This window comes from Emiliania huxleyi, assembly GCF_000372725.1.
Source record: "Emiliania huxleyi CCMP1516 unplaced genomic scaffold EMIHUscaffold_45, whole genome shotgun sequence".
NCBI lineage: Eukaryota > Haptophyta > Isochrysidales > Noelaerhabdaceae > Emiliania > Emiliania huxleyi.
The window spans coordinates 476146-501588 of record NW_005198611.1 but is presented as its reverse complement, the minus strand read 5'-3'; the positions used below and the strand labels follow the sequence as shown (position 1 = coordinate 501588).

The window sequence follows — 25443 nt, the reverse complement described above, 5'->3', positions numbered from 1 at the left end:
GGGGTTGGATATTAAACGGCGGTTTCGGATTTTGCATCTCGGCTGCATCCAATGGCGGATGCGGCTTGCGGGATGGACGGCCTCGGATCACGGGGTCACGTCGGCGAGGATAGCGACGGCGTCGTTGGTGGTACCATTGTTCACCCTCATGGTACCACAATTCAATGTGCATGCCGAGGGTGGTATCCGAGTACCGAGACCCCCCGCCCCCCCCTTTACCACTCCACATGCATGTGTGTAGATGTGTGCACACGACAAGTCAAGGAACGCGCCACGCAATGCTCTCTGCTCCTCAACGTGGTTTGATGTGTCTGTCTCCGGGTATGGCATCCCTCTTCCTTTGGTGACCTGATCTATGCAGCGCCCTCTGGCTCCTTCGGGCGACGCACGCCTTACACAGCCTGGCTCCTCGGCCCATCCGAGGCTTTGAAGAGAGTCGTGAGATTCTTCAGTGAGCCTTGTACTTGTGCAGGGCCAACGCTCGGGCCAGGGCCAGCACCGGCAGGCAAGATCTGCCCGCGGAAGGTGATCGACTGCTCTTTGGACACCGGCTCCGTGGCCTCCGCCAAACCGTCGCCCTCTTCTCCCTGGACGGTATGCCGCTCTGCGAAGTTGTCGGGCCATAGGCCACCGGTGATTCTCTCCATCTGCATGTCAAAGACACGGGGCTCGCGGATCGCTTTCCTCAAGGCATAGGTGATTGCTCCGATGCAAGCCAGCAGGCACAGGCTACCGCCCACAGAGGCGCCGACAATGACCTCAAGGGTGCTCTTTTTGAGCTCGACGTCGGCGGGAGGCGGATGGGGCGACGGCGGGGGCGAGGGGGGGGTAGGCGGATCCGGCGGCGGAGACGGCGGAAACGGTGGAGGGCGAGGCGGCCTCGATGGCGGGTCTGGTGGATAGGGCGCACGGAAGAGCGGGATTGATGGCGTGGGGGGGAACGTCGGCAACGGTGGCGGATTTGGTGGCGGCGGCGACGGCACCGGAGGCTCTGGGTTCGGAGGCGGCGGTGGCGGCGGTGGCATTGGTGGCGGCGGCGGCGGCGGCGAGGGTGGCAGCGCACCGGGAGGTGACGGCAGCGGCGATGGCGGCGGCGGCGACGGCGGTGGTGCGGGGCAGTCTTGCGACGTCCACACAGGTTTGAGATCGTAGCCGCAGCCTGTGCCAGAGCAGCTGCGGTCGCACAGCGTGTGTCCCCGTGCGTCGCAGTAACGCCAAGCGTCATTGTAGGACGCGGGGTATGGCAGAGCATTGCAATCTTCAGGCACAACACAGTCCTCCCCTCCGTCCTCCCGCGCGGAACAGCAGCGGACGGCGATGCCCAAATCGGTCCCCGTCCCCTGCGTCGGAGCGTAGCGCTCGGAACGAACCTGGTCGCCAGTGAGCGGCACGCACCGCGGAACCATGTTGGGCATGGATGAGGGGTGTCCGGGCTGTACCATTGCCCCTCGGGCGGGTACCGGCACTGGTCCCGGGGGAGGCGGGCTGACGGCGGGGGGCGACGGCGACGCGATCTGGCTGTGACGGGAGATCCAGTCGCGATAATAGGCGACGCGCGTGTAGACCCCCGGATGCCTGCCGCATCCGATTCCCCAGCTCACAATTCCAATGAGCAGGGGCTTGCCGTCCTCAGGGTATGGACTGACCAATGGACCTCCTGAGTCACCGCCACACGCGTCCTTGCCATGGATCGAGCCCGTGCAAATCATGCCCGAGCTGATAGTCTCGGCGCCTTTGAGCAGATTTCCGTACGCTTCGAGGCACTCGTAATTCGTCATGATGGGCAAGCTCACCTCGTGCTTCCGATACGGATAGTCACTCCGCCAGCTGGTAGTGCTCCTGTCACCCCATCCGATAACCCAGCCATAGACCCCCTGCCAAAAGTTAGGCGTGGACCGAGGGTAGTCGAGCTTCACGATCTGTCTCTCGGCACAGGGGGCCGGGCGCTTGAGAAACAGCAGCGCGATGTCATTCTCGTCTGCGGCGGCCGAGGAGAAGGGGGGAAGGGGTCAGCTCGCACAGGACACTGCCGGCGGGGGCGAGAGGGCCTGCTCACCTGTCGCCTGGACGTAGTACTCGTGGCGAGTGACAGTTTCCACCGCGATCCACCCGTCGCAGTGGTCGTCGTGTGCTCCGGGCACGCCGTCCTCGTCATGTTCTGCGCGGGCAATGTGCTTGGCTGGTGAGCACATAGGCGGGCGGGGAGCAGGGGCCGGGCGGGGGCAGGGGCGGGGGCAGGGGCGGGCCGGGGCGGTGGCTCGGGGGGGCAGGCGGGGAACTTACCTCGCAGGTTGTATGCGCTGACCTTCAGCCACCACCCGCTGCCGGAGGCCGTGTTGGGAGCCCCGTAGTAGGCATTCGACCACGTCATCGGTTTCCAGTTGAAGCAGTGTGCGGCCGTGATTGCCACGTCGCTTGCGATGAGCACCGCGCCACAATCAACGCACGGATGGTTCCCGCCGCAGAGGCGCATCTCGTGCTCGTACGGTGCAGTGGAGCGGGCATTCCACTTGAGCGCGAGGGCGTGGGTGTGGTCGCCCTCCTGTTGGCGGGGCGAGCGGCGCGCTAGTGAGGGTGACTCACACGCTTGGCGCTGGCGGCACAGCGTCGAGGAGAGCGGGGGAACGCGCGGGCCGGCCGAGGGCACAGAGTGCAGGAGCCGCGGCAGGGCGAATCCGCACGTCGGCTAGTTGGCCGGAGATGACGAGACCACGGCCATGGTCAGCGTGGAGTCCACCCGGCGAGGCGACTGCGGCCACCTCAGCGACCGAAACACACGCAAGCCCGAATACCGTCACCATCGGGCCGCTGTGTTTCAGCAAAATCGCCCGTCGTGTGCGCGGCAGGGGATGATCTTGAGCACTTGAGCACTGGATAGGGCCGATTCCGCGTGGTACGGGACCCCTCGATCGTCTCGCCCTCCCTCACTGGTATGTTCATTGGGGGGGGTCATAACAAACACGGTACAGGGGATGATCTAGGTACGTACTTTTAGCGCGCGCTCTCTCTAGGTATGTTGTTAGCAGATCAAGACAGAGAGCTCACACGTAATCACAGCGGGAGGAAAGCGGCGAGTCGCAATCCCAGGGGAGGATGAATGGCGTGCGGGGATTGGTTGTGAACACCAGAACACCCTCGCTTTTTCTTTCTTGCACAGTCCCGAGCAGACATCTCCTGGGGAGATTGGGCGACAACCCGACGGGCAGACCCCGCCCTGCTCACACGGCGTGCACCACACAGCACACAGACAAATGTCTAGGCGCTGCCCGATAAATAAACAAAGTCACGACACACCACCGCGGCCGGGAGCTCGTTCCGCTGCCATGGCGGCCCGAGCTTGCCTGCTGCTGCTGGTAGTCGCGCGCGGAGCGCTCGTGCGGCCCGGCGGCCAGTCAGCGCATTGGGGTGCGCGGCAGGCTCAGCGGACAGCGTGGGGCGCGCGCATGGCTATAGCAGCCAGCGCTCAGTCCGGCTCGGTGCTCTCGCTGGTGGACACTTCTGGTGACGATGTCCGCTTCCAGCTGGCAGGCGAGGAGGAGATCCCTCGGCTTGAGCTGTGGGTGGGCGACGAGCTGTTTGCGGACGACGTTGACGTTGTCCGCTTCGATTCGAAGGAGCGGCGATTCAGCATCGACGGCACGATTGACGACGAGGAGGACGGCGAGTCTTACGAGGTGGACGGCGAGTTCCAGGTCGCTGAGGCGGAGCGTAACATGGTGGCCGCGACGCTCGCACTGCTGGTGGCGCGCGCCGGCGTGGCGTGGGAGGGGGAGGTGCCGCTGCCGCTGCCGCCGAAGCTGGAGGCGAAGCTTGTGAGCGACGAGCTTAAGGCGGCCGCCTCGCCGCTGCTGCCCTCCTCTGCTGCTGCCTCTCACTGCCGCCTCTCACTTCTCCCCTCGCCGCCTCTCACTCCGCCCCTCGCCGCCTCTCGCTCCCAACCCTCCCTCGCCGCCGCCTCGCTCCCCTCCGCCGCCCTCCCGTGCAGGCGTCGAGGCCGGGCGTGGTGCTGCTGTGGGCGCACCTGCTCGACGTGTTCGGCGGGGACGAGGGCGCGGCGCTCGCGGCGGCGCTCAAGAACACGGCGATCATCTTCCCGTACCTCAACCGGCCGACCAACATTGCCGGCTCGTGGGCGGTGCTGCAGGAGATGCTCGGCTCGCGCGAGGAGGCGCTCGAGGTCGTGACCAAAAACCCGGGCATCCTCGCCTGCAACCCGGACGGGCTCAAGACGTCCAACAAGGCGGCGGTGCAAACCATGGCCGCCGTGGTGGATACGGTGGAGACCGTGAAATGGTGGTGAGTCGCGGCCGCCGCCTCCCTGGGGAGGGTGGGGGGCGGAGGCTCGCCAGGCCGCGCCATGAGCATGCTTCCCACCGCGCGTGGGTCCACGGCGAGGGGGCGCGGGCTGCGGCGACGTCGCTATGCGCTGCCCGCGGCACGCGCACGGCCCTCCCGCCTTCTCTTTTATTGTTGTGACTCTGTGAGTACGAGCGTTTGGCGTGCCTCGGCTTTTTCCGGGGGCACGCCCTGCGCACGAGCATGTGTACAGGCATTTTTCGGAGTTTACTGGCTACTGCATTACGAAAATTACGGAAACGAAAAAGAGAGAGAAAGGCGAAGGTCGAAGCGCACTTCGAGTGTCGAGAAAAAGTCCGAAATCTCCTTCGTTTTAATATTTAAAGCACAACGTCAACGACCCACACGTCAAAAGAGGAAACTCACATGGCTCTTCGGTGTGTGTGGCTGGTGTGGCTCCTCTTGTGTCACTGTCAGTGACTCGTCTCCTCATCACATACCGTACCCTGACTGAGCCTGACTGACGGATACTAGCCCTGATCCATGTCTGATGTCACCTCTGGGGGGAGGCGGGGGCCCCCGGAGGCACCGTGCGCCGCGCAGCAGTGCGGAAACGGGGCTCCGGCGCTCAGAGTCGCTCAGAGCACCGACTTCCCGAATGATTACGGTTGATTAGAGGGCAGATTCGGAGAGATCTCGAGGAGTACATACAGATAGACCCTCCAATCATCAGCAAACTCCGACCTGTTCGGTCGTACTGACCGCCGACAGATCACTCCAGACAGCAGACAGGCCGAACGTCTGCACGCGGCTGGCCGGGCGAGAGGCTTGACACGATCCGACCCTGCGAGACCCTGACGCTGCTGCTCTAGCTATCAGACATGCACTGCTGACTGCTGCCACAATGTGCGACCTGTGCTGGCCCACTTGGCGGTCTTCCCGGTCAGTGGTGATGCGCAGTTCAGAGCTGTCGATGGCGCGATGCCGCACTGGTCCCACATTGGTGACACGAGACCACCAAGTTTTCCGGTCCAAGAGAGAGGCACCGGCGCTGTCCTGAGAAGGTGCGTGGTCCCTCTTGACTGCCCATGCGCGCGAGGCTGTGTAGGCATAGCCTCGAGAGTGCCAGCAGCCAATCTGAGGCAGTTTGTGACGCGCTAGGGCCCCCGCGCCCCCCAGACACAGAGGATGTCACGTGTCAGGGTGTCACAGATTTAGCACTCCACCTTGTTCGTATGAGCCACATACTGAAGCGTGCCCGCGGGCCGTGGCGGGCGCGCAAAAAGCAAAATTGCGGATCCAAAATCTTCAAATCGGAGGTCCTTGTGCCCGCCGAATTCGCCGGAAGGAGCTGTCCGCATCCCCGCGAGGAGCTGCGGACGAAATGCTGATCTCCGTCCTAGTTAGCCTGCTCTCCGCTCCCGTCCCCCTCGTGCCCGCAGCCATCGACACGCCTCTCGAGCCCACCGCCACTGAGCATCCCGTCGACTCGACGGTCGAGCCAAGTTCCGCCGAGTACTTTGAGCTGGTTGACTCGGACCACGACGGCTACTTGGACGCGGAAGAGATGGCCACTCTGCCATGGGATGAGGGCGAAGCTCCCGACTCTGCCGAGTTGAAGGCATTCCTCGACTGGTACGACGAGGATGGCGACGGCCGCGTCTCGCTGACAGACGTGCTCATGACTGACGACGCTGTCGAGCTCGAGGAGGAGGAGGACGAGGCCTCGATGGCGCCCGAGGAGAAGCGATCGCGGCGAGGGCACCGCGGTCGCCCAGGCCACTTTGGATCGAAGCTCGGCTTCTTTGGCGGCCGCCGTCCCGGCCACTACGGGCGCCACAAGACCGGCATGCTCTTTGGCCGCCGCCTTCAGGATGAGACCGCCACAGACGACTACTTTGCGACGGTCGACATCAACCACGACGGGTTCCTCACGGCGGAAGAGATGGCCACTCTGCCATGGGATGAGGGCGATGCTCCCGACTCTGCCGAGTTGAAGGCATTCCTCGACTGGTACGACGAGGATGGCGACGGCCGCGTCTCGCTGACGGACATGCTCATGACTGACGACGCTGTCGAGCTTGAGGATGCCGTCGAGTACGCCGGTGCCGAGCACAGCCTTGCGCCTGAGGAGAAGCGCGGCTTTGGCCGGATCAGGCCGGGCCCGGGCCGCTTGGGGTCGCGGATCGGCTTCTTCGGCGGCCGACGCCCCATCATTGTGGGCGGGCGCCGGCCGATTGGCGGAGCGGGGCTGGGCATGCTCGGCCTGGGCGCGGGAATGGTGGCCGGCTCAGCCATGGCCAGCAACCAGGGCGGCGCCTACAACCACTATGGGGCGCCTGAGCAACAGGGGCCGGCGGCGCCTTGCTACAGTGTGTATCACCGCCAGGTGCCTTGCGACGGCCCTTGATTGAGGACCCCGTTCCGCCACCGCGCCAGGTTCCGCCGTCGGTGGCCAGGTCGTAGGTCGATTTCGCTGGTCGGTGCGGAGGCGATTGCGCGAAGGCGAAGGAGTAGAGGATTCGTGAGAAGAGCTCTCATGACTGTCCATGTGCCTCTCGCATTGCTAAATATGCATGTGCATGTCATGTGCATGCCATGTGTCAAGATGTGTGTGCACGAGGTAGCGTGTGATATACAACGCCCCCGCGGGTTGCGGGTAGAGGCTGGAGCGAAAATGAACGGAGCTGTGGGCTGTTTCCGATGAGGAGGAAGGCGGTTGACGTCGAGGACCTCTCACAAAAAACAAAATCGTCAATATGGCTTTTTACCCATGCGACGGTGTATCCGAGTTGCCTTTGGCCTTACGTGCCACCGACGACCGAGCACCAGCCACCACCGTTGTTGTGGGTGTGGCGTTGCATAAATATCCGGCATTCCGGATCTGCAACGGCGTGGCAGCGGATCCGGATATGCAACGCCAAGATGAGCGCGAGCGCGAGATATAAGGCGATTGATACACCGTCGCAACCCATCTCCACAAGGCATCTGTTTTGTCATTTGACAAGAGATTGGACAAAGGCCCGGCCTTTCAAACCGTGGCGCGTGCGGGGTGTTGCGTGTGTGGGGGCGTTGTCACCTGGTCGCCTCTCTACGCTCAGCTGACAACCTCTGGCGCTCCTGCGCACACATCACCCCCCCCCCACGAATAGTCGAGACTCACAGCTATCGGCTAGGAATATTGAGTGCCCCCCTCGGCTTCGCGCGCCGCCGCGCAGCCTCGCCGCCGCGCCGCGCATCGCGTCGACATACCGCTCGGCCGCCCGCACGTCCGCCTCGGCCGAGCCGTCGGGCCGCACTGTCCACACGCCGCCGAGCACGCAGACCCCGCCGACGCCGTCGCGGGTGAGCCGCACCGCCGCCTCGGGCGTCACCCCGCCGAGCGCGTGCAGCGTCAGCCCCGGGTGCGCCGCCTGCGCCGCCACCACCGCCCGCTCGCCGAGGTGCGGCCGCGTGTCGCCCGGCTTTGAGGCGGGCTGGAAGACGGGGGAGAGGAAGGCCCACTGCATGCCGAGCTCGGCCGCGCGCGCAACCTCCGCCGCGCTGTGCGCGGACACGCCCAGCCGGCCGCCGAACCGCGCCCTCTCCGCCGCCCAGTCGGCGGCGCCAGAGAGGTGGAGGCCGACGCCGAGCGAGGCGGCGACCGCGCGCGCGCCGGCGCACTTCTCGTGCAGCAGCAGCCCGTCGCGCGGGAAGACGCGCAGCAGCCCGCGCGCGAGCCGCCACACCTCTTCCGCGTCCAGCGACGGCTCGCGCAGCAGCAGCCGCCGCACGCCCGCGCCCGCGAGCGCCCGAGCGCCGCGGTCGAGGCTCGCGGCGTGGCCGCGGCCGACGCCCGGGCTGAGCACGAGGAGGCCGGCGCCGTGCGTGCGCGGGAGGACGACTGGAATCTTCTGCTCCTTTTGGTTGGTGGGGGCTTGCGAGCGTAGAGAGCGCAGCGTTTTCTTTTCCAAAAAGTAAAAAATTATGAGGAAGGCCGGGGGAGACCTTGGACGACGAAGCCGAAGTCGGGAGTGCTAAGGCGAAAAGAAACAGCGAAAAGAAACACGCTCTCGCCTCGTGGTGCGCCTCCTCCCAGTGCTGCTGCGGCGCCCGCCTCCCCCGAATTCCCGCTCGCGTCGGCACTGCGCCGGGGCTGCGGGCCCTCTCGTGGGCGGTCCCGCGCCCACCGCCTCAGAGACTCGCCGATCCCCCAATCTCCCCCGCGGGCGGGCGCGACGCCGCGGGCGCCTCGCCGCTCAGTTTGCGTTCGCCGCCGCGCAGGTAGCCATGGCGAACGTGTCAGCTGAGCTGTTGTGGCCGATGGTGCGGGACACCTCGTGCTTTGCGGTCAAGCGCAAGGTGCCCGGCCGCAGTGGGATGGGCAAGGCGGGCCCGCGCTTCACGACGGAGCCCAACAATGTGTCTGGCGTCAACTCTTTCAAGTACTCGGGGCTTGTGAACGCCAAGACGGTGTCGCTGGAGGAGGCGGAGAAGGGCGTGACGCTTGTGAAGAAGGTGCGCAAGGCCGACCGGCTGAACAAGCCCAACAAGATGTACAACAAGGTTTCGCTGACGAAGGATTTCCGGCGTGTCGCCAGGTGTGAGGCTCCGCCGCCGCCACACCGCCGCTCCGCCATCCCCGCCTCCTTCTATCCCCCCCCCCCCCCCCCGGTCCTCGTCGCCACCCAAGACGCCCTTTTCCACCGCCCTCTCCTCCCCGCATTCACAAGCTGATCACGCCCCCTGCCCCACTCCCCCTTCAGCGCGATCAAAAAGGAGACGGGTGACAACTTCTACCGGCCCGACCTGACCAAGGCGGCGCTCGCCAAGTGGAGCCTTATCCACAAGGCGCAGAAGCGCGGCAAGGCCTAGAGCGGGCAGTGTTGTTTGCGCGCGGGTTGTTTTGGGGCTTTCACCTCTGTCATTTTGAGTTGCCGAGACGCGAGAGAGATAGTAGTGGGGGAAATGGCTCAGTCTCCGAATAAATTTTCTCGGGCTGCGGCTGAGTCGGGCAGGTGGCCGCCATTCTGTTCGGTTTTGGCCTCTTTGTGTCCCTCTCAGCTCACAGCCATCACCCTCCCGCCTCCGCTGGCACGCGATGCACCCTCCTCCGATGGTGCCGAGGGTGCCTCGGCGCAGTCCTGACGGCTGCCGCCACCTCCGCCCTCAGGAAAGGGGCACGACCGCTGCACGACCGCTGCACGATGCCGCTGACCGCGAAAGCGGAGAGGCGCAAGCGACGCAAGGCCTCCGAGGTGGCCGCTGCCTCCGTCGAGCCCACGGTCGCCACCGAGGCGCCGGAGCCGCCCGCCGAGCCCCACAACGAGTCGGAAATGGAGGTCGAGCCGGCAGCGCCCGATCAGACGGCGAACCGCCTCCTGCTCATGACGGCAGAGCACGAGGCGGCGGTGGCGCGGCGGTTGCTCCAGCAGGGCGGTCGCTGTTGGCTGCATCAGCTTATCGATGACGACTCCGAAGTCTTCGAGAGCGAGGCGAAGGAGGAGATGGTGATCGTCGCGCAGGAGGTGGACGACTACTGCTTGATGGTCGGCGACACGCGGCCCGAGGGCATCTTCGGCTCCACGCTCGCGGCCGAAGCCGTGGTGGCGGCCCGCGATTTCGAGGATTGCGTGAGAGATGGGACGATTGTCGGCCGAGGAAGATTAGGCGACTGGGTAGTTCCCGATCTCTCCGAGGAGTACGACGACCTGACGGAGGCAGAAGAGGCCGAGGCGAGGGGGCTGGCGGCTAGAGCCAGCTATAGGCGCGCGATCCACCAGCTCAAGGCGGCCTTCCCGGAGCTGCCGACGCCCGATCCCGTGGTGCGGCGGTGCGTCTGCAGCCCAGGCGCCCCACGATGGCCCTGGGCGCTTGACATCAATTGCGTCGACTGGTCCTACTGCCGCGGCCCGGACGAGTGCCGACCGTTCAGCGAGGTCAAGTTTCTTTGGCGCAGGTCGTGGGGCATGGGCTCTATCTCCGCGGAGCTCGGAAGCGCGTACCTTTACCGCGAAGCTCGGCAGCGCGTCCACGACCGCTGGTGCGCCGCCGGGCCCAGGCTCCCGCGCGGGCAGAAAAAATCCGTGGGTTGACGGGCATATCTCGGGCCCACTTTAGAGTTAGTGCGTGATCTTGGGTGTTTATGATAGCCCACAAGGGTCTTCTGGAGCATGGTAGCGGTGGTTTTGCGCGAGGCGTTCATTTAAAAATCACCATTTCCCCCACTAGAGATAGAGCGGGCTGGGCTAGCCTCTCTAGCCAGCCTTTTCTCTTGCGAGTAAATCACGTACGTACGGTCGACACAACGAAGACGTGTGTCCCGAGTGCACCCCGCTCGCGCCCCGCCGCCCCGCACATACGACATACCTGCGACCTGGCCCTGCCCCCCCGCGCCCCACACCTATCCGCCTGCCCCCCCGCGAGGCGGCCGGGCACCGCACACCGCCCAGCAGGACTGCAGGAGGTGTCAATCTCGCGCAAGTTCTCGCGCCGCTCTCTCGGGGTGCGGGGAGGTCTGGCTCCGGGCTGTGGCTGGTGCGCGCGCCCCCCCGCTGCCCGCAGCCGGGAGGCTCTCCAACTTATTTGAATGGAGTGGGGCTTGCTTCCCTCCTGCGCTCCACCGCTCGCGCGTAGGCGACGGCAGCCTCGACGGGCGTCTCATACCGGCCGAGCATCACGTTTCTGCCGCGGCCGCCCTGCTTGCTCTGCAGCTGGGCGACGAAGCAGGGGCGGCGGCGCTTCTTGCTCTTACCGCCAAGCTCGATCTTGACCCCGCGGTAGCCGGTCTTGGAGCGCTGGCTCAGGTGGAGCTGCACGCCTGCCGAGGGCGGCGAGGGCCAGAGCGGCGAGGGTGGCAGCGGCGAGGGCCAGAGCGGCGAGGGTGGCAGCGGTGAGGGTGGGTTGGAAGTGTGCGGGCGAGAGAGCAAGCCAGCGGCAGACTGGCGGGAGTGAGGCGACGGCAGGTTGAGTGGACTGGCGCCGGTGGACCGCGGAAGGGTGAGTGCACGGTGTAGGCGGGCAGAGCTCAGCAGCCGCACCGTTGTGCATGGTGACGCGGGGCGCTGTGACCTGAGTTGCGAGCCGCTCCCAGCTCTGCGCGACCTCCTCCGCCGCAGCCATCACCTAAGGCGAGGCGGTGGGCGGATGTAGGTCTCCACACGCTTGTGCGGGGCGAGGGCTCCTCCCCACCTCCGCGTCTTGAGCCCATTCAAAGCGGTGTGTGTGCGTGCGTGCGTGTGTGTGTGTGCGTGTGTGTCTGTGCGTGAGTGCGTGCGTGCGTGCGTGCGTGTGTGTGTGTGTGTGTGTGTGTGTGTGTGTGTGTGTGTGTGTGTGTGTGTGTGTGTGTGTGTGTGTGTGTGTGTGTGTGTGTGTGTGTGTGTGTGTGTGTGTGTGTTTCCGCCGCCGCCTCGTCAGCCACTCCGCCCTCGCCGGCGCTGCTTCCCCCGACCCGTGCCCCGTCGGCCTGACTCCTCTCGCTAGGAGGAGGGCGGTGGCGCACGACGACGGACGACTTGCGTGACTTGCGCCGCGAAGTGCAAGCGGCGGCGTCGGCAGGCGGTGGCACCGCCGGCGGCGGCGCAGCAGGCGGTGGTAGCGCCGGCTGCACAGCTGGCGCTGGCGCAGCCGGTGATGGCAGCGGAAGGGGCGGTGGCTCTCCGTCAGTGGTGGTGGAGGCCCACCGCTCGGCGTGCCGCAGCCAGCGAGCGAGTTTCTCCTCCGCCTCGCGTGGGAAGCCAGTGAGCGTTGGCAGCACGACGAACGCTGAGAAGCGGCAGAGGTGCAAGTTTACCCTGCCACTCTCGTCGCGATACGGCAGAGCGCGGCGCTCGCGGAGCAAGAAGCGGGAGCTGGGCAGTGCGGCGAGGTTGATCGACGCGAGTGGCGTGCAGGAGTAGCCGACGTTCTTCGTCGTCTGCGTGTCGGCAGCGCTCTGCATGGAGCGTGCTCGACGTGGGTGGTGAGCGTCAGGCAACAACGGTAGCGCGGGAAAAGAATTTTAGAAGGAAACCCCTCGCACAACACTGGGCAAGGGCGAGGACACGCACAGGCCGCACCTCTAGTGAGGCCCGCATAGTATGTGGGAGACTCGTGCCGCCGCCCCTGCCACCCCTGTGTCAGTGTGCCGGTAGCGAGAGACTGCCAGCGACAAGCTGGAGGCAGGTCGCTAGACTGAGATGAGACCGCCAGTGGATGTGGGAGTCCACCGCGCACCGCGCTGCGAGCCTGTCGTGTCCCTTGTCAGGAGCAGGAGAGCCCCACCTGTCCCCCTGATCGTCCTTCCAAAATCCTGCTCGTGCAGGTGGGGACCCTGTCCTCGTCCCATCCCTCGTTTGGCGTGTCTGTTTTCTTTCTTTCTTTCACACTGGGCACGGGACTGGCGCGCACTGGCACTAACACAGGTACACCGGGAAAAGAATTATGGCCCCGAAGCTCTCGGCCCTGGATGTGAGGTTAATGACTGCACTCCAAGTGCTCCAAGTGCTCTCTAGCCCGTAACCCGATCCCGATCATCCGGCCCGCTTTTTGCGCTTCTTAGCTCCCCGGCCCCATACATGGACATCTCTGCGCAACATCGGAAGATCCTTGGACTGTAGATCGCAGATGCCTTTTAGAGATCTCATAAGTGGCAAATCTCCTGCCAAGAGCAGCAGTAGATTGAAGAACTGGTGGAGGCAAATCTTCTCCGGTGTAGATGCTCGAGAGGAGTCTGAGATCTCGAGTTGGTGCGTGCACTCGCTTGAGATCTTGCGACAGAGGTGGAGATTCTGACTTTGCGCCAAAGGCGCCTAGAGATCGTGTGGGCCGACTGGAGATTGCAAAATGCTAAATGGCGCGAAAAGAGGGTGGAGATCCTTTTGCATTGTGAATGAATCCATAGCGCATCTCCTTGAAGGTTTGAGCCCCCCCCCTCCCCCGGGCCCCCGAATCGAGATTGGAGATTGGAGATTGGAGATGGAGATCGGAGATCTGACCGAATCCGGCCTAAGATGACGACGTTGGAGATTGGAGATTGAAGATGGAGATCGGAGATCTGACTGGATCCGGCCTAAGATGTAGCGACGCTGGAGATTGGAGAGTACTGGAGAGATGGAGATCGGAGCCCCCCAGCCCCTAGTGGTGTCTCATCGATTTTTTTGTTTTGTTTTTAAAGGATAAAGCATAAAGGTTCTGTGCGCGGACGGCCCGGGGAGGCAGGGTGCGGTTACCCAATACATGCATATTTGTCTCGCTCGACAAGGTGAGTAACGTGAAGTTCTCCGCACACACAAGGTGGTGGGGCAAGGCTGGCTGGGGCAACGTTACACGCTTCTCGAGCGTCACACCGACAATAGTGTGGCGCCGGATTCTCATCTCCCGACAACAGTAAACAGGCCACACCGATTGTTCGTTGACGTTCAACTTCTCGTCGTTTTCTCGTGTGCCTTTCCAAAGGAAAAGAAAACGAAGCCCTCCAACACGACTGCTTTGCGCTCATCATTGCGCTCATTTGCTGTATCGCACCCTCTCTCGCCAAACTCTCTCGCCAAAATTGCCAGCCATGACGTACAGCGAAATTGTGTTAGTCGGCTACCTCGTGATGTCCGCGATCCCCTTCTTCCTGATGGGCGGCCTTATCCTGCCCGACTCGTTCCCGGGCATCAAGGTTGAGGATTGCGGCCACCGCAACCGCGGCCCGTGCGTCGACTCGTTCGAGTTTGGCGTCGGCAAGATATACATGCAGGTGGCCGCCGCGTTTATGCTGCAGAACGCCGCGCTCATCTACTTCAAGGGCGATAAGAAGGGCATCATCACGGCACTCGGTTGCCTGATGGCGGTGATGGCGAAGCACATCCTCGTGGACGGGCTGATCCCGCCGCCGCCGGTGATGGTGCTAACGACGCTGGTCTTGGCCGCGCAGTTCTTCGCGCCGGGCGAGTGGGGCAAGCGCGCCTTCGTCTTGTACATGCTCCTTAACGTCGTCGTCTTCACCACCGACCCGGCAACGCCGCTCAAGGACACATACCCCACGATCGAGCAGAACGCGATGGCTCTCTTCGTCGGCGAGCGGTTCATCGAGGTGATCGCGCTGCACTGCCTCATCAACGCACTCCTCGCGGGGATCCCGGGGAAGCAGCTCGCGCTCGCGCTCTCGATGACGCTCATCCTTCCGCTGATGGGGTACCACGCCTTCGTCCACTCCGTCGGCCCGCCGGGGCCGATGCTGCTGATCAACCTCGCGATCTCCGCGCTTACGTGGATTGAGTACGGCTGGGCCGACCTGACGAAGAAGGCGGAGGCCGAGATGAAGACGCCGATGTACATCCACGGCGTGATCGTCTCCACCTCCTTCGTGCCGTACTACATCGCCGAGGCGATGGGCATGCCCTTCCCGCTCGTCGGCCTCAAGGAGCTCGACCCGACGACGCCGGACCCGTCGCCGATGACGCAGTTCACCTACTTCTTCGTCGCGCTTTTCATGGCGATGTACTCCTACACCGAGATCAAGGGCACGATGGAGGGAAAGGTATTTGCCGTGTACCACTACGCGCTCTCGTGCATCATCGCGATGTGGCAGTTCTACCCGACGACGACCCTCCTCGGCCGCCTCTTCTTCTCACTCCCGCACGCCTTCACACTTTGGTCGACGTTCATCGTCCTCAAGGAGCACGAGAAGGTGCTCTGACGTCTGAGCTTCCTCTCGGTTGAAGCGCGGACCAGGCGCCCGGGCGGCGGTCCGGATGCGAGCCGCAGCTGCCTGCCCTGCCCTGCCCTCTTCCCGTAGCCAGGCCCGAGCTCACACGGAGCCCCGGCGTTGGCGCCGTGCGCCGACTTTTATTTTCCGTGGACGTTGTATGCAGCATCGGCATCGCATGCAGGGACGGGGCCGGACGCGGGGGGGGGTGATGCCCGCCGGTGGGGCGCGGGGGAGGGTGCCGTCTCATCGAAAACAGAAAGGCTAGACCATCTCCGTCGCCTGGTTGCTCAACCTATACCACCACCGGGAGCGGCCAGGACTCATAGACTCGGTCGAGAGACCCCAGATTGGCATCCATGCCTTTCTGGACAGGGTGGCCCGCCAAAAGGACTAGCTGAGTCCCTGATCATGCATGGTGAGGGTGAAATGGCACTAGCCAAAGGGATGGAGCCAAAGAGACAGAGTGAATTGGAACAAGCCAAATTTCAATTTATACGGCTCTTTACAGTTTACTCCAAAATGCCGTGAATAAGCTGTACGACGTCTCCTAGTTAGTATGGGGAAAGAGCAAAGACGTACACGTACACGTAGACGAAAACTTCCCTCTGGCTCTGCCCTCTCCCCACTCCCCTATCTGTGACTGTCTGTAAATGCTCTTCACTCCCTGACAACAGGGCACCCAAGGCGCTCACCGCCGCTCAGGTGCGTGCGTCGAAGCGATAGCCGCTGCTGCGGGCGGCAAGCGCACAGGCACGCTGAGCAGGTAATGGATGCTATTGACCTCCTTGTACTCGGCGCGCTCCGATCTCCACGGGCGGTAGCCTGCTGCGGCGGCGGAAGCCAAGAGCTGTGTCTGCTTGAGCGTATGCTTACCAGCCTTGTGCAGCTCGAGAGCCAGCTGCGGCGCACCACTGTGCAGCAGGGCCTCCAGCACCCCCGGCTGCTTCTCAGCCCCTTCGATGTCCACCTTCACAACGCTTGGCGTGCGGCCCACTCGCGCCACAATCGAATCGAGAGACAGGAACTCTGCTGTGGGAGCTCTCTTTATGGTGCGGCTCATGCGATGCTGCGTCCACCAGTTGCGCAGCGTGCCATTGCGGTCGCGCGCGGCTAGGCCGAACGGGTGGAAGCGCACATTGGGGAGCGAGAGCGCACCTGGAGAGGTCGTGGCCGTGCCATTGGCCAGCAGGCCGCGCGTCTGTGCTCGAAACGCTTCCAGAGTGTCCTGCGTGCGGGTCGCGGCTTTTCCATAGAGCGCCGCCCACGCGGCCGCGCTACCGCTCAGAACCTCCACAACCTGGGGCGTGGGGTCGAACATGTGCACCTCGCACCACGGCAGGCGAGTGGCAGCATCCAAGTCGAAGGCTGCATCAAAGCCGACGCCAAAGGAGAAGATCACACAGCGGTCCCGCACGTGCATCGCGCGGCGGTCCACGCACAAGGTCCAGCCGCCGTCACCCGCGCCACCGAAGCGGCGCTGCTTGGCGCAGAGGGCGGTGAGAGACATGAGATGTCTGCTGGTGAACCAGTTACTACTCGCACGGCGTGCGCCTGGCAGCGAGCAGCGGAGCCGCCGTCTGAAAAAAATATTACGCCGTGATCAACTTTTTGAAAAAATCTCAGGCGTGCTTCTCACAGTACATGCACACCCACAACCGGTGCGTCATCCGAAACGCGCACGTCACCCCCAGACGCGAGCCTCTACGCCCGCTGCGCCGCCGCCGCCGAGGAGGCCACATGCTGGAGGCCCGAGAGGCGGAGCGCCACGTCCTCCGGAGCACACACCTCACGCATCCACTGGTGCTCGTCGGCGCAATCGCCCCACTGGATGGCGAACAGCTTGTTGGCGACCGCCTTGGTCACCTCTCCCCAGCCGTTCATCTCGTACATCGCCGAGCAGCCATCCTCGCCGAGCGGCGCCGTGACGGAGCCGACGGAGGAGATGCTCGCGCCGGTGCCGGTACAAAAGACCTCGGTCGCATGCTCAATCTCCTCGAGGGCGAGCGGCCGCTCCGCGACGCCAGCGGTGAGCAGGTGTCCCAGCTCCGCACGCGCCAGCGCCAGCACACTCGCACGCGTGACGCCCGGCAGGATGGTGCCCGCCTCCACCGGCGGCGTCACGAGCTCGAGCCCGCCGCTCGCCGCCGGGACGACCGCGAAGAAGTTGGACGCGCCCGCCTCCTCGATGAACGTGCCCTGCGCCGCGTCCAGGAAGAGCGTCTCCGAGAAGCCTGCCCCCTTGGCCTCCTTGGACGCCGCAAAGCAAGGCGCGTAGTTGCCCGCAGCCTTGGTACGGCCGGCACCGCCACGCATGGCGCGGCGGTACTGGCCGGCGACCTGCAGCGAGATGGGCGGCGCCTCGCCCACTCCGCCCTTGAAGTAGTTGCCCACGGGCGATGCGTACACGCAGAAGGTCGTCACGGGCGACGGGCCAACGCCGAGGGCGGCTCCGGAGCCGAGCAGCAGCGGGCGGAGGTAGAGGGTGCCACGCTTGTGCGGGGGGACCCAGCGGGCGTTGGCGGCAACCACCGCGTCGCAGGCGTGCAGGAAGAGCTCCTCGGGCAGGTCGGGGAGGAGGAAGCGCGCAGACCCCTCCCGCATGCGAGCCGCGTTGCGGTCGGGCCGAAAGATCTTGACGCCACCGTCCACCTGGCGGAAGGCCTTGAGGCCCTCGAAGATGGACTGCCCGTAGTTGATCGCCGTCGATGCGGGGTCGAGCGCGAGCGGGCCGCGGGGCACCAGGCCGCCGACGTCCCACTCGCCGTGCTCCGCGTTGAACGTCGAGACCCACATGCTGTCGGTCTGAACGCCGTTGAGCCCAAAGGAGAAGGAGTCGAAGTCGACGCCGGCGGCGGGCGGGCTCAGCGCAGACGTGTGAGCAAGCCGCCCGAGCGCAACGCGCTTGAGAGGCGCGCTGGAGGCGGTGCGCGAGACGACGCGCTGCATCATGCTCAGCGTAGCTGTAGACGCTCACGTGCCCTTGCCGGACGGTCCGCCTATTCAGCGCGCGTTTTCATCAGGAGTGTGAAAGTAAAGTGACGAATCTCGGCTCAAGACAAGGAGGAGGGAAAGATTTCGTCTCGTAGCCGAGGGCGGACTGGTCTGCGAACTAATCCCCAAAGATCGGGTACGTATGTAAGAGCTACATACACTGAAAGACATCGGTAACTGCCTACCAGCTACCTATACTCGAGTAACACAAACCTCTCTCTCTCTCCGAGACGCGAGAGTAACGGAGCCAACCAACCAACGAAAGAGAGAGATATTACTCCCACCAGCCAGACTCCCACGCAGCACTGCGCGTTAGAGAATCGGCTGAGGGCTGACAAGCTGCCGAGCCCAAATCACGCGTTAGTGCCGCTGTGTGCGCCAGTCCAGTGTCCAGAAAGACGCGACTTTCTTTCTTTTGCCCTCGAGAGAGAGATTTTTAGCAATACCTTAAAGAGAGGTTACAGGCGGGTAAGATCCAATACCAAACAACTCTAACACTCAAAGTTGGTTTTTGTGCCCTCGAGCCTCGTGGGAATAAATAAATAAACAAAGAGTCGTAGGAAATCCATCCAAATCGCAAACATAGAAACCCAAACACACACAGCCACGTGGCATAGGAGAGCAGGAGGTGAAAGGAGGTCAGCACGAGTTCCAAGGACGCACGAGCGAGAAGCACAGCAGAGCAGACAGATGAGACGATCACCACCCAGCGCACGACCGCCAACTCTCCGGCGCAGGCCGCGAAGAACCGAGTCCGGGGGCCGACGGTCGCGGCGCGCCGGCGCGGCGCAGTGGACGCAGCCCGGTTCGCAGCTTCGCGAGCTACGGGGGCGGCCACGGCACGGCCCGGTGGCCGTCCCCGCAATGAGGCCAAGCGGTGGGCATCCGGCAAAAGCCGCAAGACGGGATTTGCGAAGGCGCGGGCCACCTTCCGCGGCGGAGGCCGCGGAAGCGCGGCGGCTGCGGAGAGGCACGACAGCATGATGACAAAAGCCTGAGGGAGGGTGTAGAGGATGTAGAGTGTAGAGCGCTGTAGAGCTGTAGAGCTGTAGAGCGCTCTGGAGCGCTGTAGAGCTGTAGAGCTCTACATCGGGCGCGGGACGAACTGCGTGCGTTGTAGAGCGATGTAGAGCGCGATTTTGCTGTAGAGTTTGTTGTAGAGGCTCTACAGCAAAACCGCGGGAAGGCAGTGACTCAAAGAGGTCGAGCCGCGCTAATGGGGTGTCTCCGAGCTTACTGGAGCTCTGATGGACGGCCCTGACTATCCCTGACACACAGATAGTCACTCCGACGGCACACAACACCCTATGACTGCGTCATGACCAGCCTGCCGTGCGTCGCCGGTGCCGCATTCGTCGCTGTGCTTCTTTAGCAGGCGGTGGACTGTCGGCTGCGAGGACGGTCGCATTTGCGCGAGGCGAGGCGAGCATTGCTGCGCGTTGCATGCGCCATGCCTCGCGCCAGCGCGTGCGGGAGCTCCTGGCTGAGCGTTGAGTCCAGGCGAGTTGCGCTGGCCACTATCGCTACGCCGAGCCGAGCTGACGTGCCGAGGCGCCGGCCAGTCGCAGCCGTGAGGCATGCCACAGCAGCAGAGGCACCTGCCACCCATTGGGCGGGCAGACAGAAGGCCAGGGCAGCACTGGCAAGTGCAACGCGCCTCATGTCGGAGAGCGACCGTGCCTCGTTCGCCGCTTTTGATGTACGTACTTTTAGCTTACTGGGAGAAAAGAGAGAGGGGGTTGTGTTCTCTAGGCCCCTAAGGGGAGTTTGTTGTAGAGATTTCACGTTGTAGAGCGCCTCTACATCGCTCTACAACGCACGCAGTTCGTCCCGCGGCGGATGTAGAGCTCTACAGCGCTACAGCGCTCTACAGCGCTCTACTCCCTTAATGTGGGTAAACCATAGTACCGTATACGTTGCCCGCCGAAAAGAAAGCCAATTCCCGACTTGGGCCCTCGACTTGGGCCCTCGACCTGCGGGCGGCCTTCTCTCGAGGTCTCGAGATACACAGAGCGGCCAACCGTATACGGTCTATGAACAGAGAAGCCCAGAAAAGTCGCCGCGGCAGTCCACGACGAGCCAGCCAGCTGCCGGCTCGCACGGCAGCCTTTTCCTCTCGACCAGCCTCAACTTCCGTACAGTCAACATTTTGTCGCTGCGTGCTCGTGGCGAGCTGTGGCGGCGGTCGAAGTTGGCCCAGATTCGACGACGAGCGCCGGACGATAGTAGTGTCTCTGTTCGCCCTATGCAGTTCAGGCCAGGCTGCAGCAGGCACTACCATCGTGCTGCCCTGTTGCAGCCTGACTTTGCCCACTGTGCACAGTCGCCAGAGCACCACCACCGCCCGGCATCGTGTCACGGCGAGCTCCTTCTGCGCCCGCTCGCGAGGCTCTCGCGCTGGTACACTTTGGCCATCTGCTGCTCGCGTTCAGCGAGCTCTTCTCCGCACTCCTGCCACGGCGCCGTCACCACACACCTTGTGGCCGGCCTGAGCCGCGCGGGGTCGCCAGCGGCTGCTGGCAGCAGGCGCGAGGAGGCAGTGTGCCGGCACAGTCGAGCCGGAGCATCGGGTTCTTGATGCTTGTGGGGTCGAGTTTGACCTTATGTGGCATAATATGCAACAATAGTGCTATGCTATCTCCCGGCTTTTTGAGATATGAGCCCTCAAAGTCCAATTATGGTTTACTGGTGACCATAGTACCGTCTGTCCGGTTTGCGTTTCTTCAAACGAAACACTTTAAGGTCTCGACAATCACTAAGCTGCTTATGTGGCACCGCAGAGGCTCCCTTGGGGATGCTTGAGGCCACCCCAACCACTCACGAAGCCTTACGTGGCTCGTGGGCGTATTCAAATCTACTTCTCGGGTCCGAGGGCAGCCTCAACTGGAGTACAGCCACGGCTTGCAGAAATGGTCCGCGGGGTCGACGGCGTGGTTCCGCCAGCCGATCCGCCTCGTCTCCACCGACGACAGGAAGTAGAGCAGTCCGGGGTCGTCGGGGGATCCATACCAGTCCGTGTCGAGGTCAAACTTGAGGAAGCGACCCAAAAGGGCGGGGTGCGCGTCGAGGTTCCAAAGATCGCGTCGTGGACGTTTACGGTGGCAGTGGCTACTGTAGTAGAGGCGTAGGACCGCCGAGGCGAGGTACTCTGGCAGGAACGGGCGCAGCTCGGCGAGCTTGCCCAGGCAGGGGCGACGCCGCGAGAGGGCGGCGGCCGAAGGGGCGTTCACGAGGATGCGCAAAGTGGATCGCAAAGTGCCAGCCAGCGCGAGGTCGAAGATGCCGGCGCGCTCGTCCGGCGTGTGGCACGGCGAGCTGAGGATGGTGCGCTCGAAGTCCACGAACGGGGCGCTGGAGAACTCCGCGTCCAGGCTGCCAAAAGCCAGCCCGCCTCCCCCGTCACCTCCGTAGGCGCCCGAGCGAGAAGGGGCCGTGTCTGCTGCAGCCACCGCACTCGGTGGGCGCAGCGAGGCGGCATGTTCGACCAGCGCGGCCACCACGGACTGCGGGGACGCGCCGTTGGCAGAGGCAGCGGCCAAGACAGCCTGCCTCGGGGCAAGCGAGGCCTCCACGCGCCGCACGGCGGTGGCAAGCGGCGTGGTGGGCGCACTCATGCGCGCGTCCGGCAGGAGCGCGGTGGCGAGGGCGAACACGAGGTCGCGCGCTTCCCCCCCCCGCCGGACGTCGCTGAGGACTGAGAACAGGAGCGGGGCGCCGGGGGCGAGCAGGTAGAGGCGCTTATCCTCGACGCTGCGGCGGCCAGCGTCGTCGCGCAAGTAGGTCGCCGCATCGCGCGCCTCCTCCAGCCACTGCGGCCCCGCAGCGTTGGGGGCGCAGAGCGAAGGGGGCAGCGCGCCCTCCAGCGCGAGCACGTAGTCCTTAAAATAGCTCGCCAGTAGTTGCGGGTTAGCACTCGGGGGGAGGCCGTACGCGGAGATGCAGCCGCTGGCGAGAAGGTGGGCGCCGAGCTGCACCTGCGACCCCGCGCGATCGCGCTCGGCCTGCCCAAAGCAGGGGCCGAGCATGCCGGAGAGGTAGGCGATCACGGTCCACGGCGCGTCCCCCTCGACCTCTAGGGTGGAGAGCGGGGTGCAGGCCAGCGGGGCGAGGCATGGCGCGAGGGCCGCGCGCGCAGCCGCCGCCGGCCTCGCCGCAGACGCCGCGGCGCTGGCTCGGCGAGGCGCCCCGCGCTGCGCATGAGCAGCATCCCCCGCCAGCGCGGCCGCGGCGGCGAGGCCCCCCACCGGGAGGAGATCGGGCTCTTTCACCTCCAGCGCCGCTGGCGACACATCGAGGCGGTCGATCGCCAGCTGTAGTGCAGCCGAAGAGGAGAAGGGGGCCGCGTCGAGGAGCCCGCACGTGAGCAGCTCGTTCAGAAAGCGAGCCCACGCGGTTCCGGTGAGAGCGAGGTCCAGCGGGCAGACCATCGGGGCGGGAGTACCGGCGGGGGGCGCCGCGAGGCGCAGCCGCCGGCCAAAGACGCGCAGCATCGCGTGGTGCGGAAGCTGCACGCGCGCTGCTCCGCTCGGCGCAGCCGCAACCGGCCCCCAGCGGAGGACGGCAGTAGCCACCACCAGCGGGTGGGCAGCGGGGCCCTGGACGGGGGCGTCGGGCCCCGCGTGAACGCAGTGCACATCGATCGGCGGTACTGCCGCGGCCATCGCGCCCGACAGGGGCCGAGCGCGGCTCGCAGAAGCTCTCTTTATTCCCTAATTCAAGCAAAGAATGGGAGGGAGAGAGCGACGCGGCGAGCGCAGGCGGCGAGCGTGCACGTCGCCTGTGCGGCATCTTGTTCACTCCCCTTTGAGCTACCTTTGTGCCCCCTTAGGGGCACCCCTCCTGCGCTGCGCGTATGGTCACCCCTCCCTTCCGCCCTGTTGTTTTGGATGCCCCGCTCCGAGAAAGCATGTCTCGCAGCTGCGAGAAAAGACCTTTTATGGTTTACCTACATTATGCGAGTACAGCGCTCTACAGCTCTACAGCTCTACAGCGCTCTACACTCTACATCCTCTACACCCTCCCTCAGACAAAAGCACGCTGGCGGGGCAATCGCAAGAATAAATAAACAACCCGTGCCTAGACGAGTACAGCTAAAGAGTACCCGGGGCTCCTCCGTGTGGGGGCCCGTGAACATCTTCAGCTTGTGAGCCAGGAAAAGGGTTGATAAATAAAACGGACATTCTACTAGGAGATGGGTAAAGGTACTCCCATGAATAAATAAAAGGGCGCGTCCTCGTTTGACTCGCTTACTCACACATGGCTCTTTCTTAGGCGGCTCCCGTGGTGTACCTGTGTTCGTGCCAGTGCGCGCCGGTGATTTCTTTTTTAGTTTCCCATAAGTAAGTAGGTAGGGAGGTAGGGGCAGGGCAGGGGCCGGTCAGGTTTTTGCAGAATTTCATCTTGAAGAATAGCGAAATTCTTTTCCACTGTGCGCGGTGCGTCTGCCATGCATGCTGCCGCCGCAGTCGGCGCGCGGGTGCTCACCGCGCTCGCGGCCGGGCTCAGCCGCGGGCCACTGGCGCGGATGGCGGAGGAAGCGCTCGGCGCACCGCCGCCTGTATTCGGTGACCTGCCGCTCGGCGACGCGACTTCGGCCGCCCTGCGCGGCGTGGGCATCACTCGGCCGACGCCGATCCAGCAGGCCGCCATGATGCGGCTCTTCCGCGGCGAGCACGCCGTCATCCACTCCGCGACCGGCTCCGGCAAAACTCTTGCCTACCTCCTGCCGCTCCTGCAGCGGCTCCACACTTCGAGGCCCGGTCAGCTCGTCGTCGTGGTGCGACACCCCGCCGCCGCCGCCGCGCCCGCCGCCGCGCCTTGCGCGCGCCCTCGCGCTCCTCCTCCCTTCGCGCGAACGCCGTTTCACGATCCGCCCACGATCCGCCCACGACCTGTGGTGGCCCCCTCGGGCTGCCATCGAGCGCTCCCTCAGACGGCCCCACTCTGCCGCGCCTCCGAACCCTCCGCCCCTCACCCGTCCGGCGCAGGTCCCGTCCAGAGAGCTGGCCCTGCAGACGGCGGCGGCGGTCGAGTGGGCGTGGCCGCACCACGGCACGCAGCGCGCCTTCCTCCTCACAAACACGTCGGCGCCGCCGGCCGAGCTCGCCGAGGCGATGCGCGTCGCCGCGTGCCCGGTCGTCGTCGCGACGCCGCGGCCGCTGCTCGGCGCTGTCCGCCACCTCGCAGGCACCGACCGCCTCCACTCGCGCCGAGCGCTGCGCGCGAGCGGCGGCGAGCTGGCGGCCTTCGCGGCGCGGCTGCGCGCCGTGGTGCTCGACGAGGCGGACGCCCTGCTCCTCTCGCGGCAGCTCGCGCTCGCAGGCCCGCCAAAGAAGATGCGCGCCGGCCGGGCTGCGTGGAGGGACCCGGCAAAGGCCGGCCTGCCCTCCGGCAAGGGGCAGGGCGGGCCGCGGCAGGGCGGGCGCGGCGGCGGCGAGGAGGGGGAGGGCTACTTCGAGCGGGCCGAGCTCTTCACACTCCCCGTGCCGCGGGCCGTCCAGGCGCTGATGAGCGCGCGCGCCAACGCGGGGGCGGGGCCGCAAGGCGGCCGGCGCGGGCGCGGCCGGCCGAGGCCCAAGCGGGCGCCGCCGCTTCAGCTGGTCGCTTGCTCGGCTACCGTGAGCCAGAGGCTCACCGGGGAGATGGGGCGGCTGCTCTCCCTCCCGGACGCCGACCAGCTGCCGCTCCTCACAGAGGCGAACGCCGCCGCGCCGGCGAAGAGGAAGGTCGGCCAGCGAGGCCGCGGCGCCGTCGGCGTGCCTCCCGCCATCTCGCACTCGTGGGTGCCGGTGCCGGCGGGGGGAAGCAAGGGCGCGGCGGCGGCGGCGGTGCTGCGCGCCCTCGCCCCAAAGGCGGCCCTCTACTTTGTCCGCGACGACGAGCCGATCGGGCCGCCCCTCGAGGCGCTGCGCGCAGAGGGACTGGACGCGCGCGCGCTCCACGAGGCGCTCGGGCTGCAGGGGGGGGCGGCGGGCGGCGGCGGGGCGGCGGGCGGCGCGGCGGGCGCGGCGGCATACCATGCGCTGCAGGGGCAGCTGCGGGCGGCCCTCGAGGGCAGCGAGGGCGGCGGCGAGGCGGGCGGTGAGGCGGGCGGTGAGGCGGGCGGCGAGGCGGGCGCGGAGGCCGGGCGGCCGCTCGTGCTGCTCAGCTCGTTTGGCTCGTCGCGCGGCCTCGACCTCGGCGGCGAGGTGGACTGCGTGATCCTCTCGGCGCTGCCAGAGGCGGCAGACACCTACCTCCACCTCGCGGGCAGGACAGGCCGCTGCGGCCGGCCGGGGCGCGTCGTCTCGCTCCTCGGCCCAGACGAGCACCGCCGGGTCGGAGCAATCACGCGGCAGCTCGGCGTCTCGATCCGAGGCGACGCCGACCTCGCGCTTGCCGTCGCCGAGGCGACAGGCGAGGCTGGCGGCGAGGCGGCCGTGGTGGCGGAGGGCGACGGCGCGGCGGGCGTCGAGGGCGAGCTCTTCTCCGGGGCGGAGTGGGCCGAGATCAGCTGGTGA

The 25443-nt window shown here is 65.2% G+C and overlaps 9 protein-coding genes across 9 annotated transcripts; 4 read left to right on the top strand and 5 right to left on the bottom strand.

Annotated features, from left to right (window-relative positions):
* Positions 1-392: 392 nt before the first annotated feature.
* Positions 393-2801, bottom strand: EMIHUDRAFT_210744 (hypothetical protein; the record flags this gene model as incomplete). The annotated part of the gene is made up of 7 exons (XM_005768736.1): positions 393-424; positions 500-758; positions 1137-1340; positions 1461-1978; positions 2057-2158; positions 2284-2542; positions 2682-2801. The coding sequence occupies 7 exons, from the start codon at positions 2799-2801 to the stop codon at positions 393-395; spliced, it is 1494 nt and encodes a 497-aa protein (XP_005768793.1).
* A 4262-nt stretch (positions 2802-7063) lies between these two features.
* EMIHUDRAFT_210740 (hypothetical protein) lies at positions 7064-7805 on the bottom strand (the record flags this gene model as incomplete). The annotated part of the gene is made up of 2 exons (XM_005768735.1): positions 7064-7180; positions 7545-7805. The coding sequence occupies 2 exons, from the start codon at positions 7803-7805 to the stop codon at positions 7064-7066; spliced, it is 378 nt and encodes a 125-aa protein (XP_005768792.1).
* A 760-nt stretch (positions 7806-8565) lies between these two features.
* EMIHUDRAFT_427548 (hypothetical protein) lies at positions 8566-9231 on the top strand (the record flags this gene model as incomplete). The annotated part of the gene is made up of 2 exons (XM_005768734.1): positions 8566-8876; positions 9042-9231. 2 exons carry the CDS (start codon positions 8566-8568, stop codon positions 9148-9150), a joined length of 420 nt encoding a protein of 139 aa, XP_005768791.1. The 3' UTR covers positions 9151-9231.
* Positions 9232-9444: 213 nt separating this feature from the next.
* EMIHUDRAFT_356157 (hypothetical protein) lies at positions 9445-10500 on the top strand. The gene has a single exon (XM_005768733.1). The coding sequence runs from the start codon at positions 9483-9485 to the stop codon at positions 10368-10370; it is 888 nt and encodes a 295-aa protein (XP_005768790.1). The 5' UTR covers positions 9445-9482; the 3' UTR covers positions 10371-10500.
* A 3316-nt stretch (positions 10501-13816) lies between these two features.
* Positions 13817-14941, top strand: EMIHUDRAFT_210736 (hypothetical protein; the record flags this gene model as incomplete). Its single annotated transcript, XM_005768732.1, has 1 exon — positions 13817-14941. The coding sequence occupies one exon, from the start codon at positions 13817-13819 to the stop codon at positions 14939-14941; it is 1125 nt and encodes a 374-aa protein (XP_005768789.1).
* Positions 14942-15641: 700 nt separating this feature from the next.
* EMIHUDRAFT_210735 (hypothetical protein) lies at positions 15642-16460 on the bottom strand (the record flags this gene model as incomplete). Its single annotated transcript, XM_005768731.1, has 1 exon — positions 15642-16460. One exon carries the CDS (start codon positions 16458-16460, stop codon positions 15642-15644), a length of 819 nt encoding a protein of 272 aa, XP_005768788.1.
* A 287-nt stretch (positions 16461-16747) lies between these two features.
* Positions 16748-17827, bottom strand: EMIHUDRAFT_53381 (branched-chain amino acid aminotransferase; the record flags this gene model as incomplete). The annotated part of the gene is made up of 1 exon (XM_005768730.1): positions 16748-17827. A coding segment is annotated over one exon (1080 nt), but the record flags the coding sequence as incomplete, so codon positions are not given.
* Positions 17828-20823: 2996 nt separating this feature from the next.
* EMIHUDRAFT_102945 (hypothetical protein) lies at positions 20824-22434 on the bottom strand (the record flags this gene model as incomplete). The annotated part of the gene is made up of 1 exon (XM_005768729.1): positions 20824-22434. One exon carries the CDS (start codon positions 22432-22434, stop codon positions 20824-20826), a length of 1611 nt encoding a protein of 536 aa, XP_005768786.1.
* A 956-nt stretch (positions 22435-23390) lies between these two features.
* Positions 23391-25443, top strand: EMIHUDRAFT_210731 (hypothetical protein; the record flags this gene model as incomplete). The annotated part of the gene is made up of 4 exons (XM_005768728.1): positions 23391-23720; positions 23932-24299; positions 24573-24810; positions 25132-25443. The coding sequence occupies 4 exons, from the start codon at positions 23391-23393 to the stop codon at positions 25441-25443; spliced, it is 1248 nt and encodes a 415-aa protein (XP_005768785.1).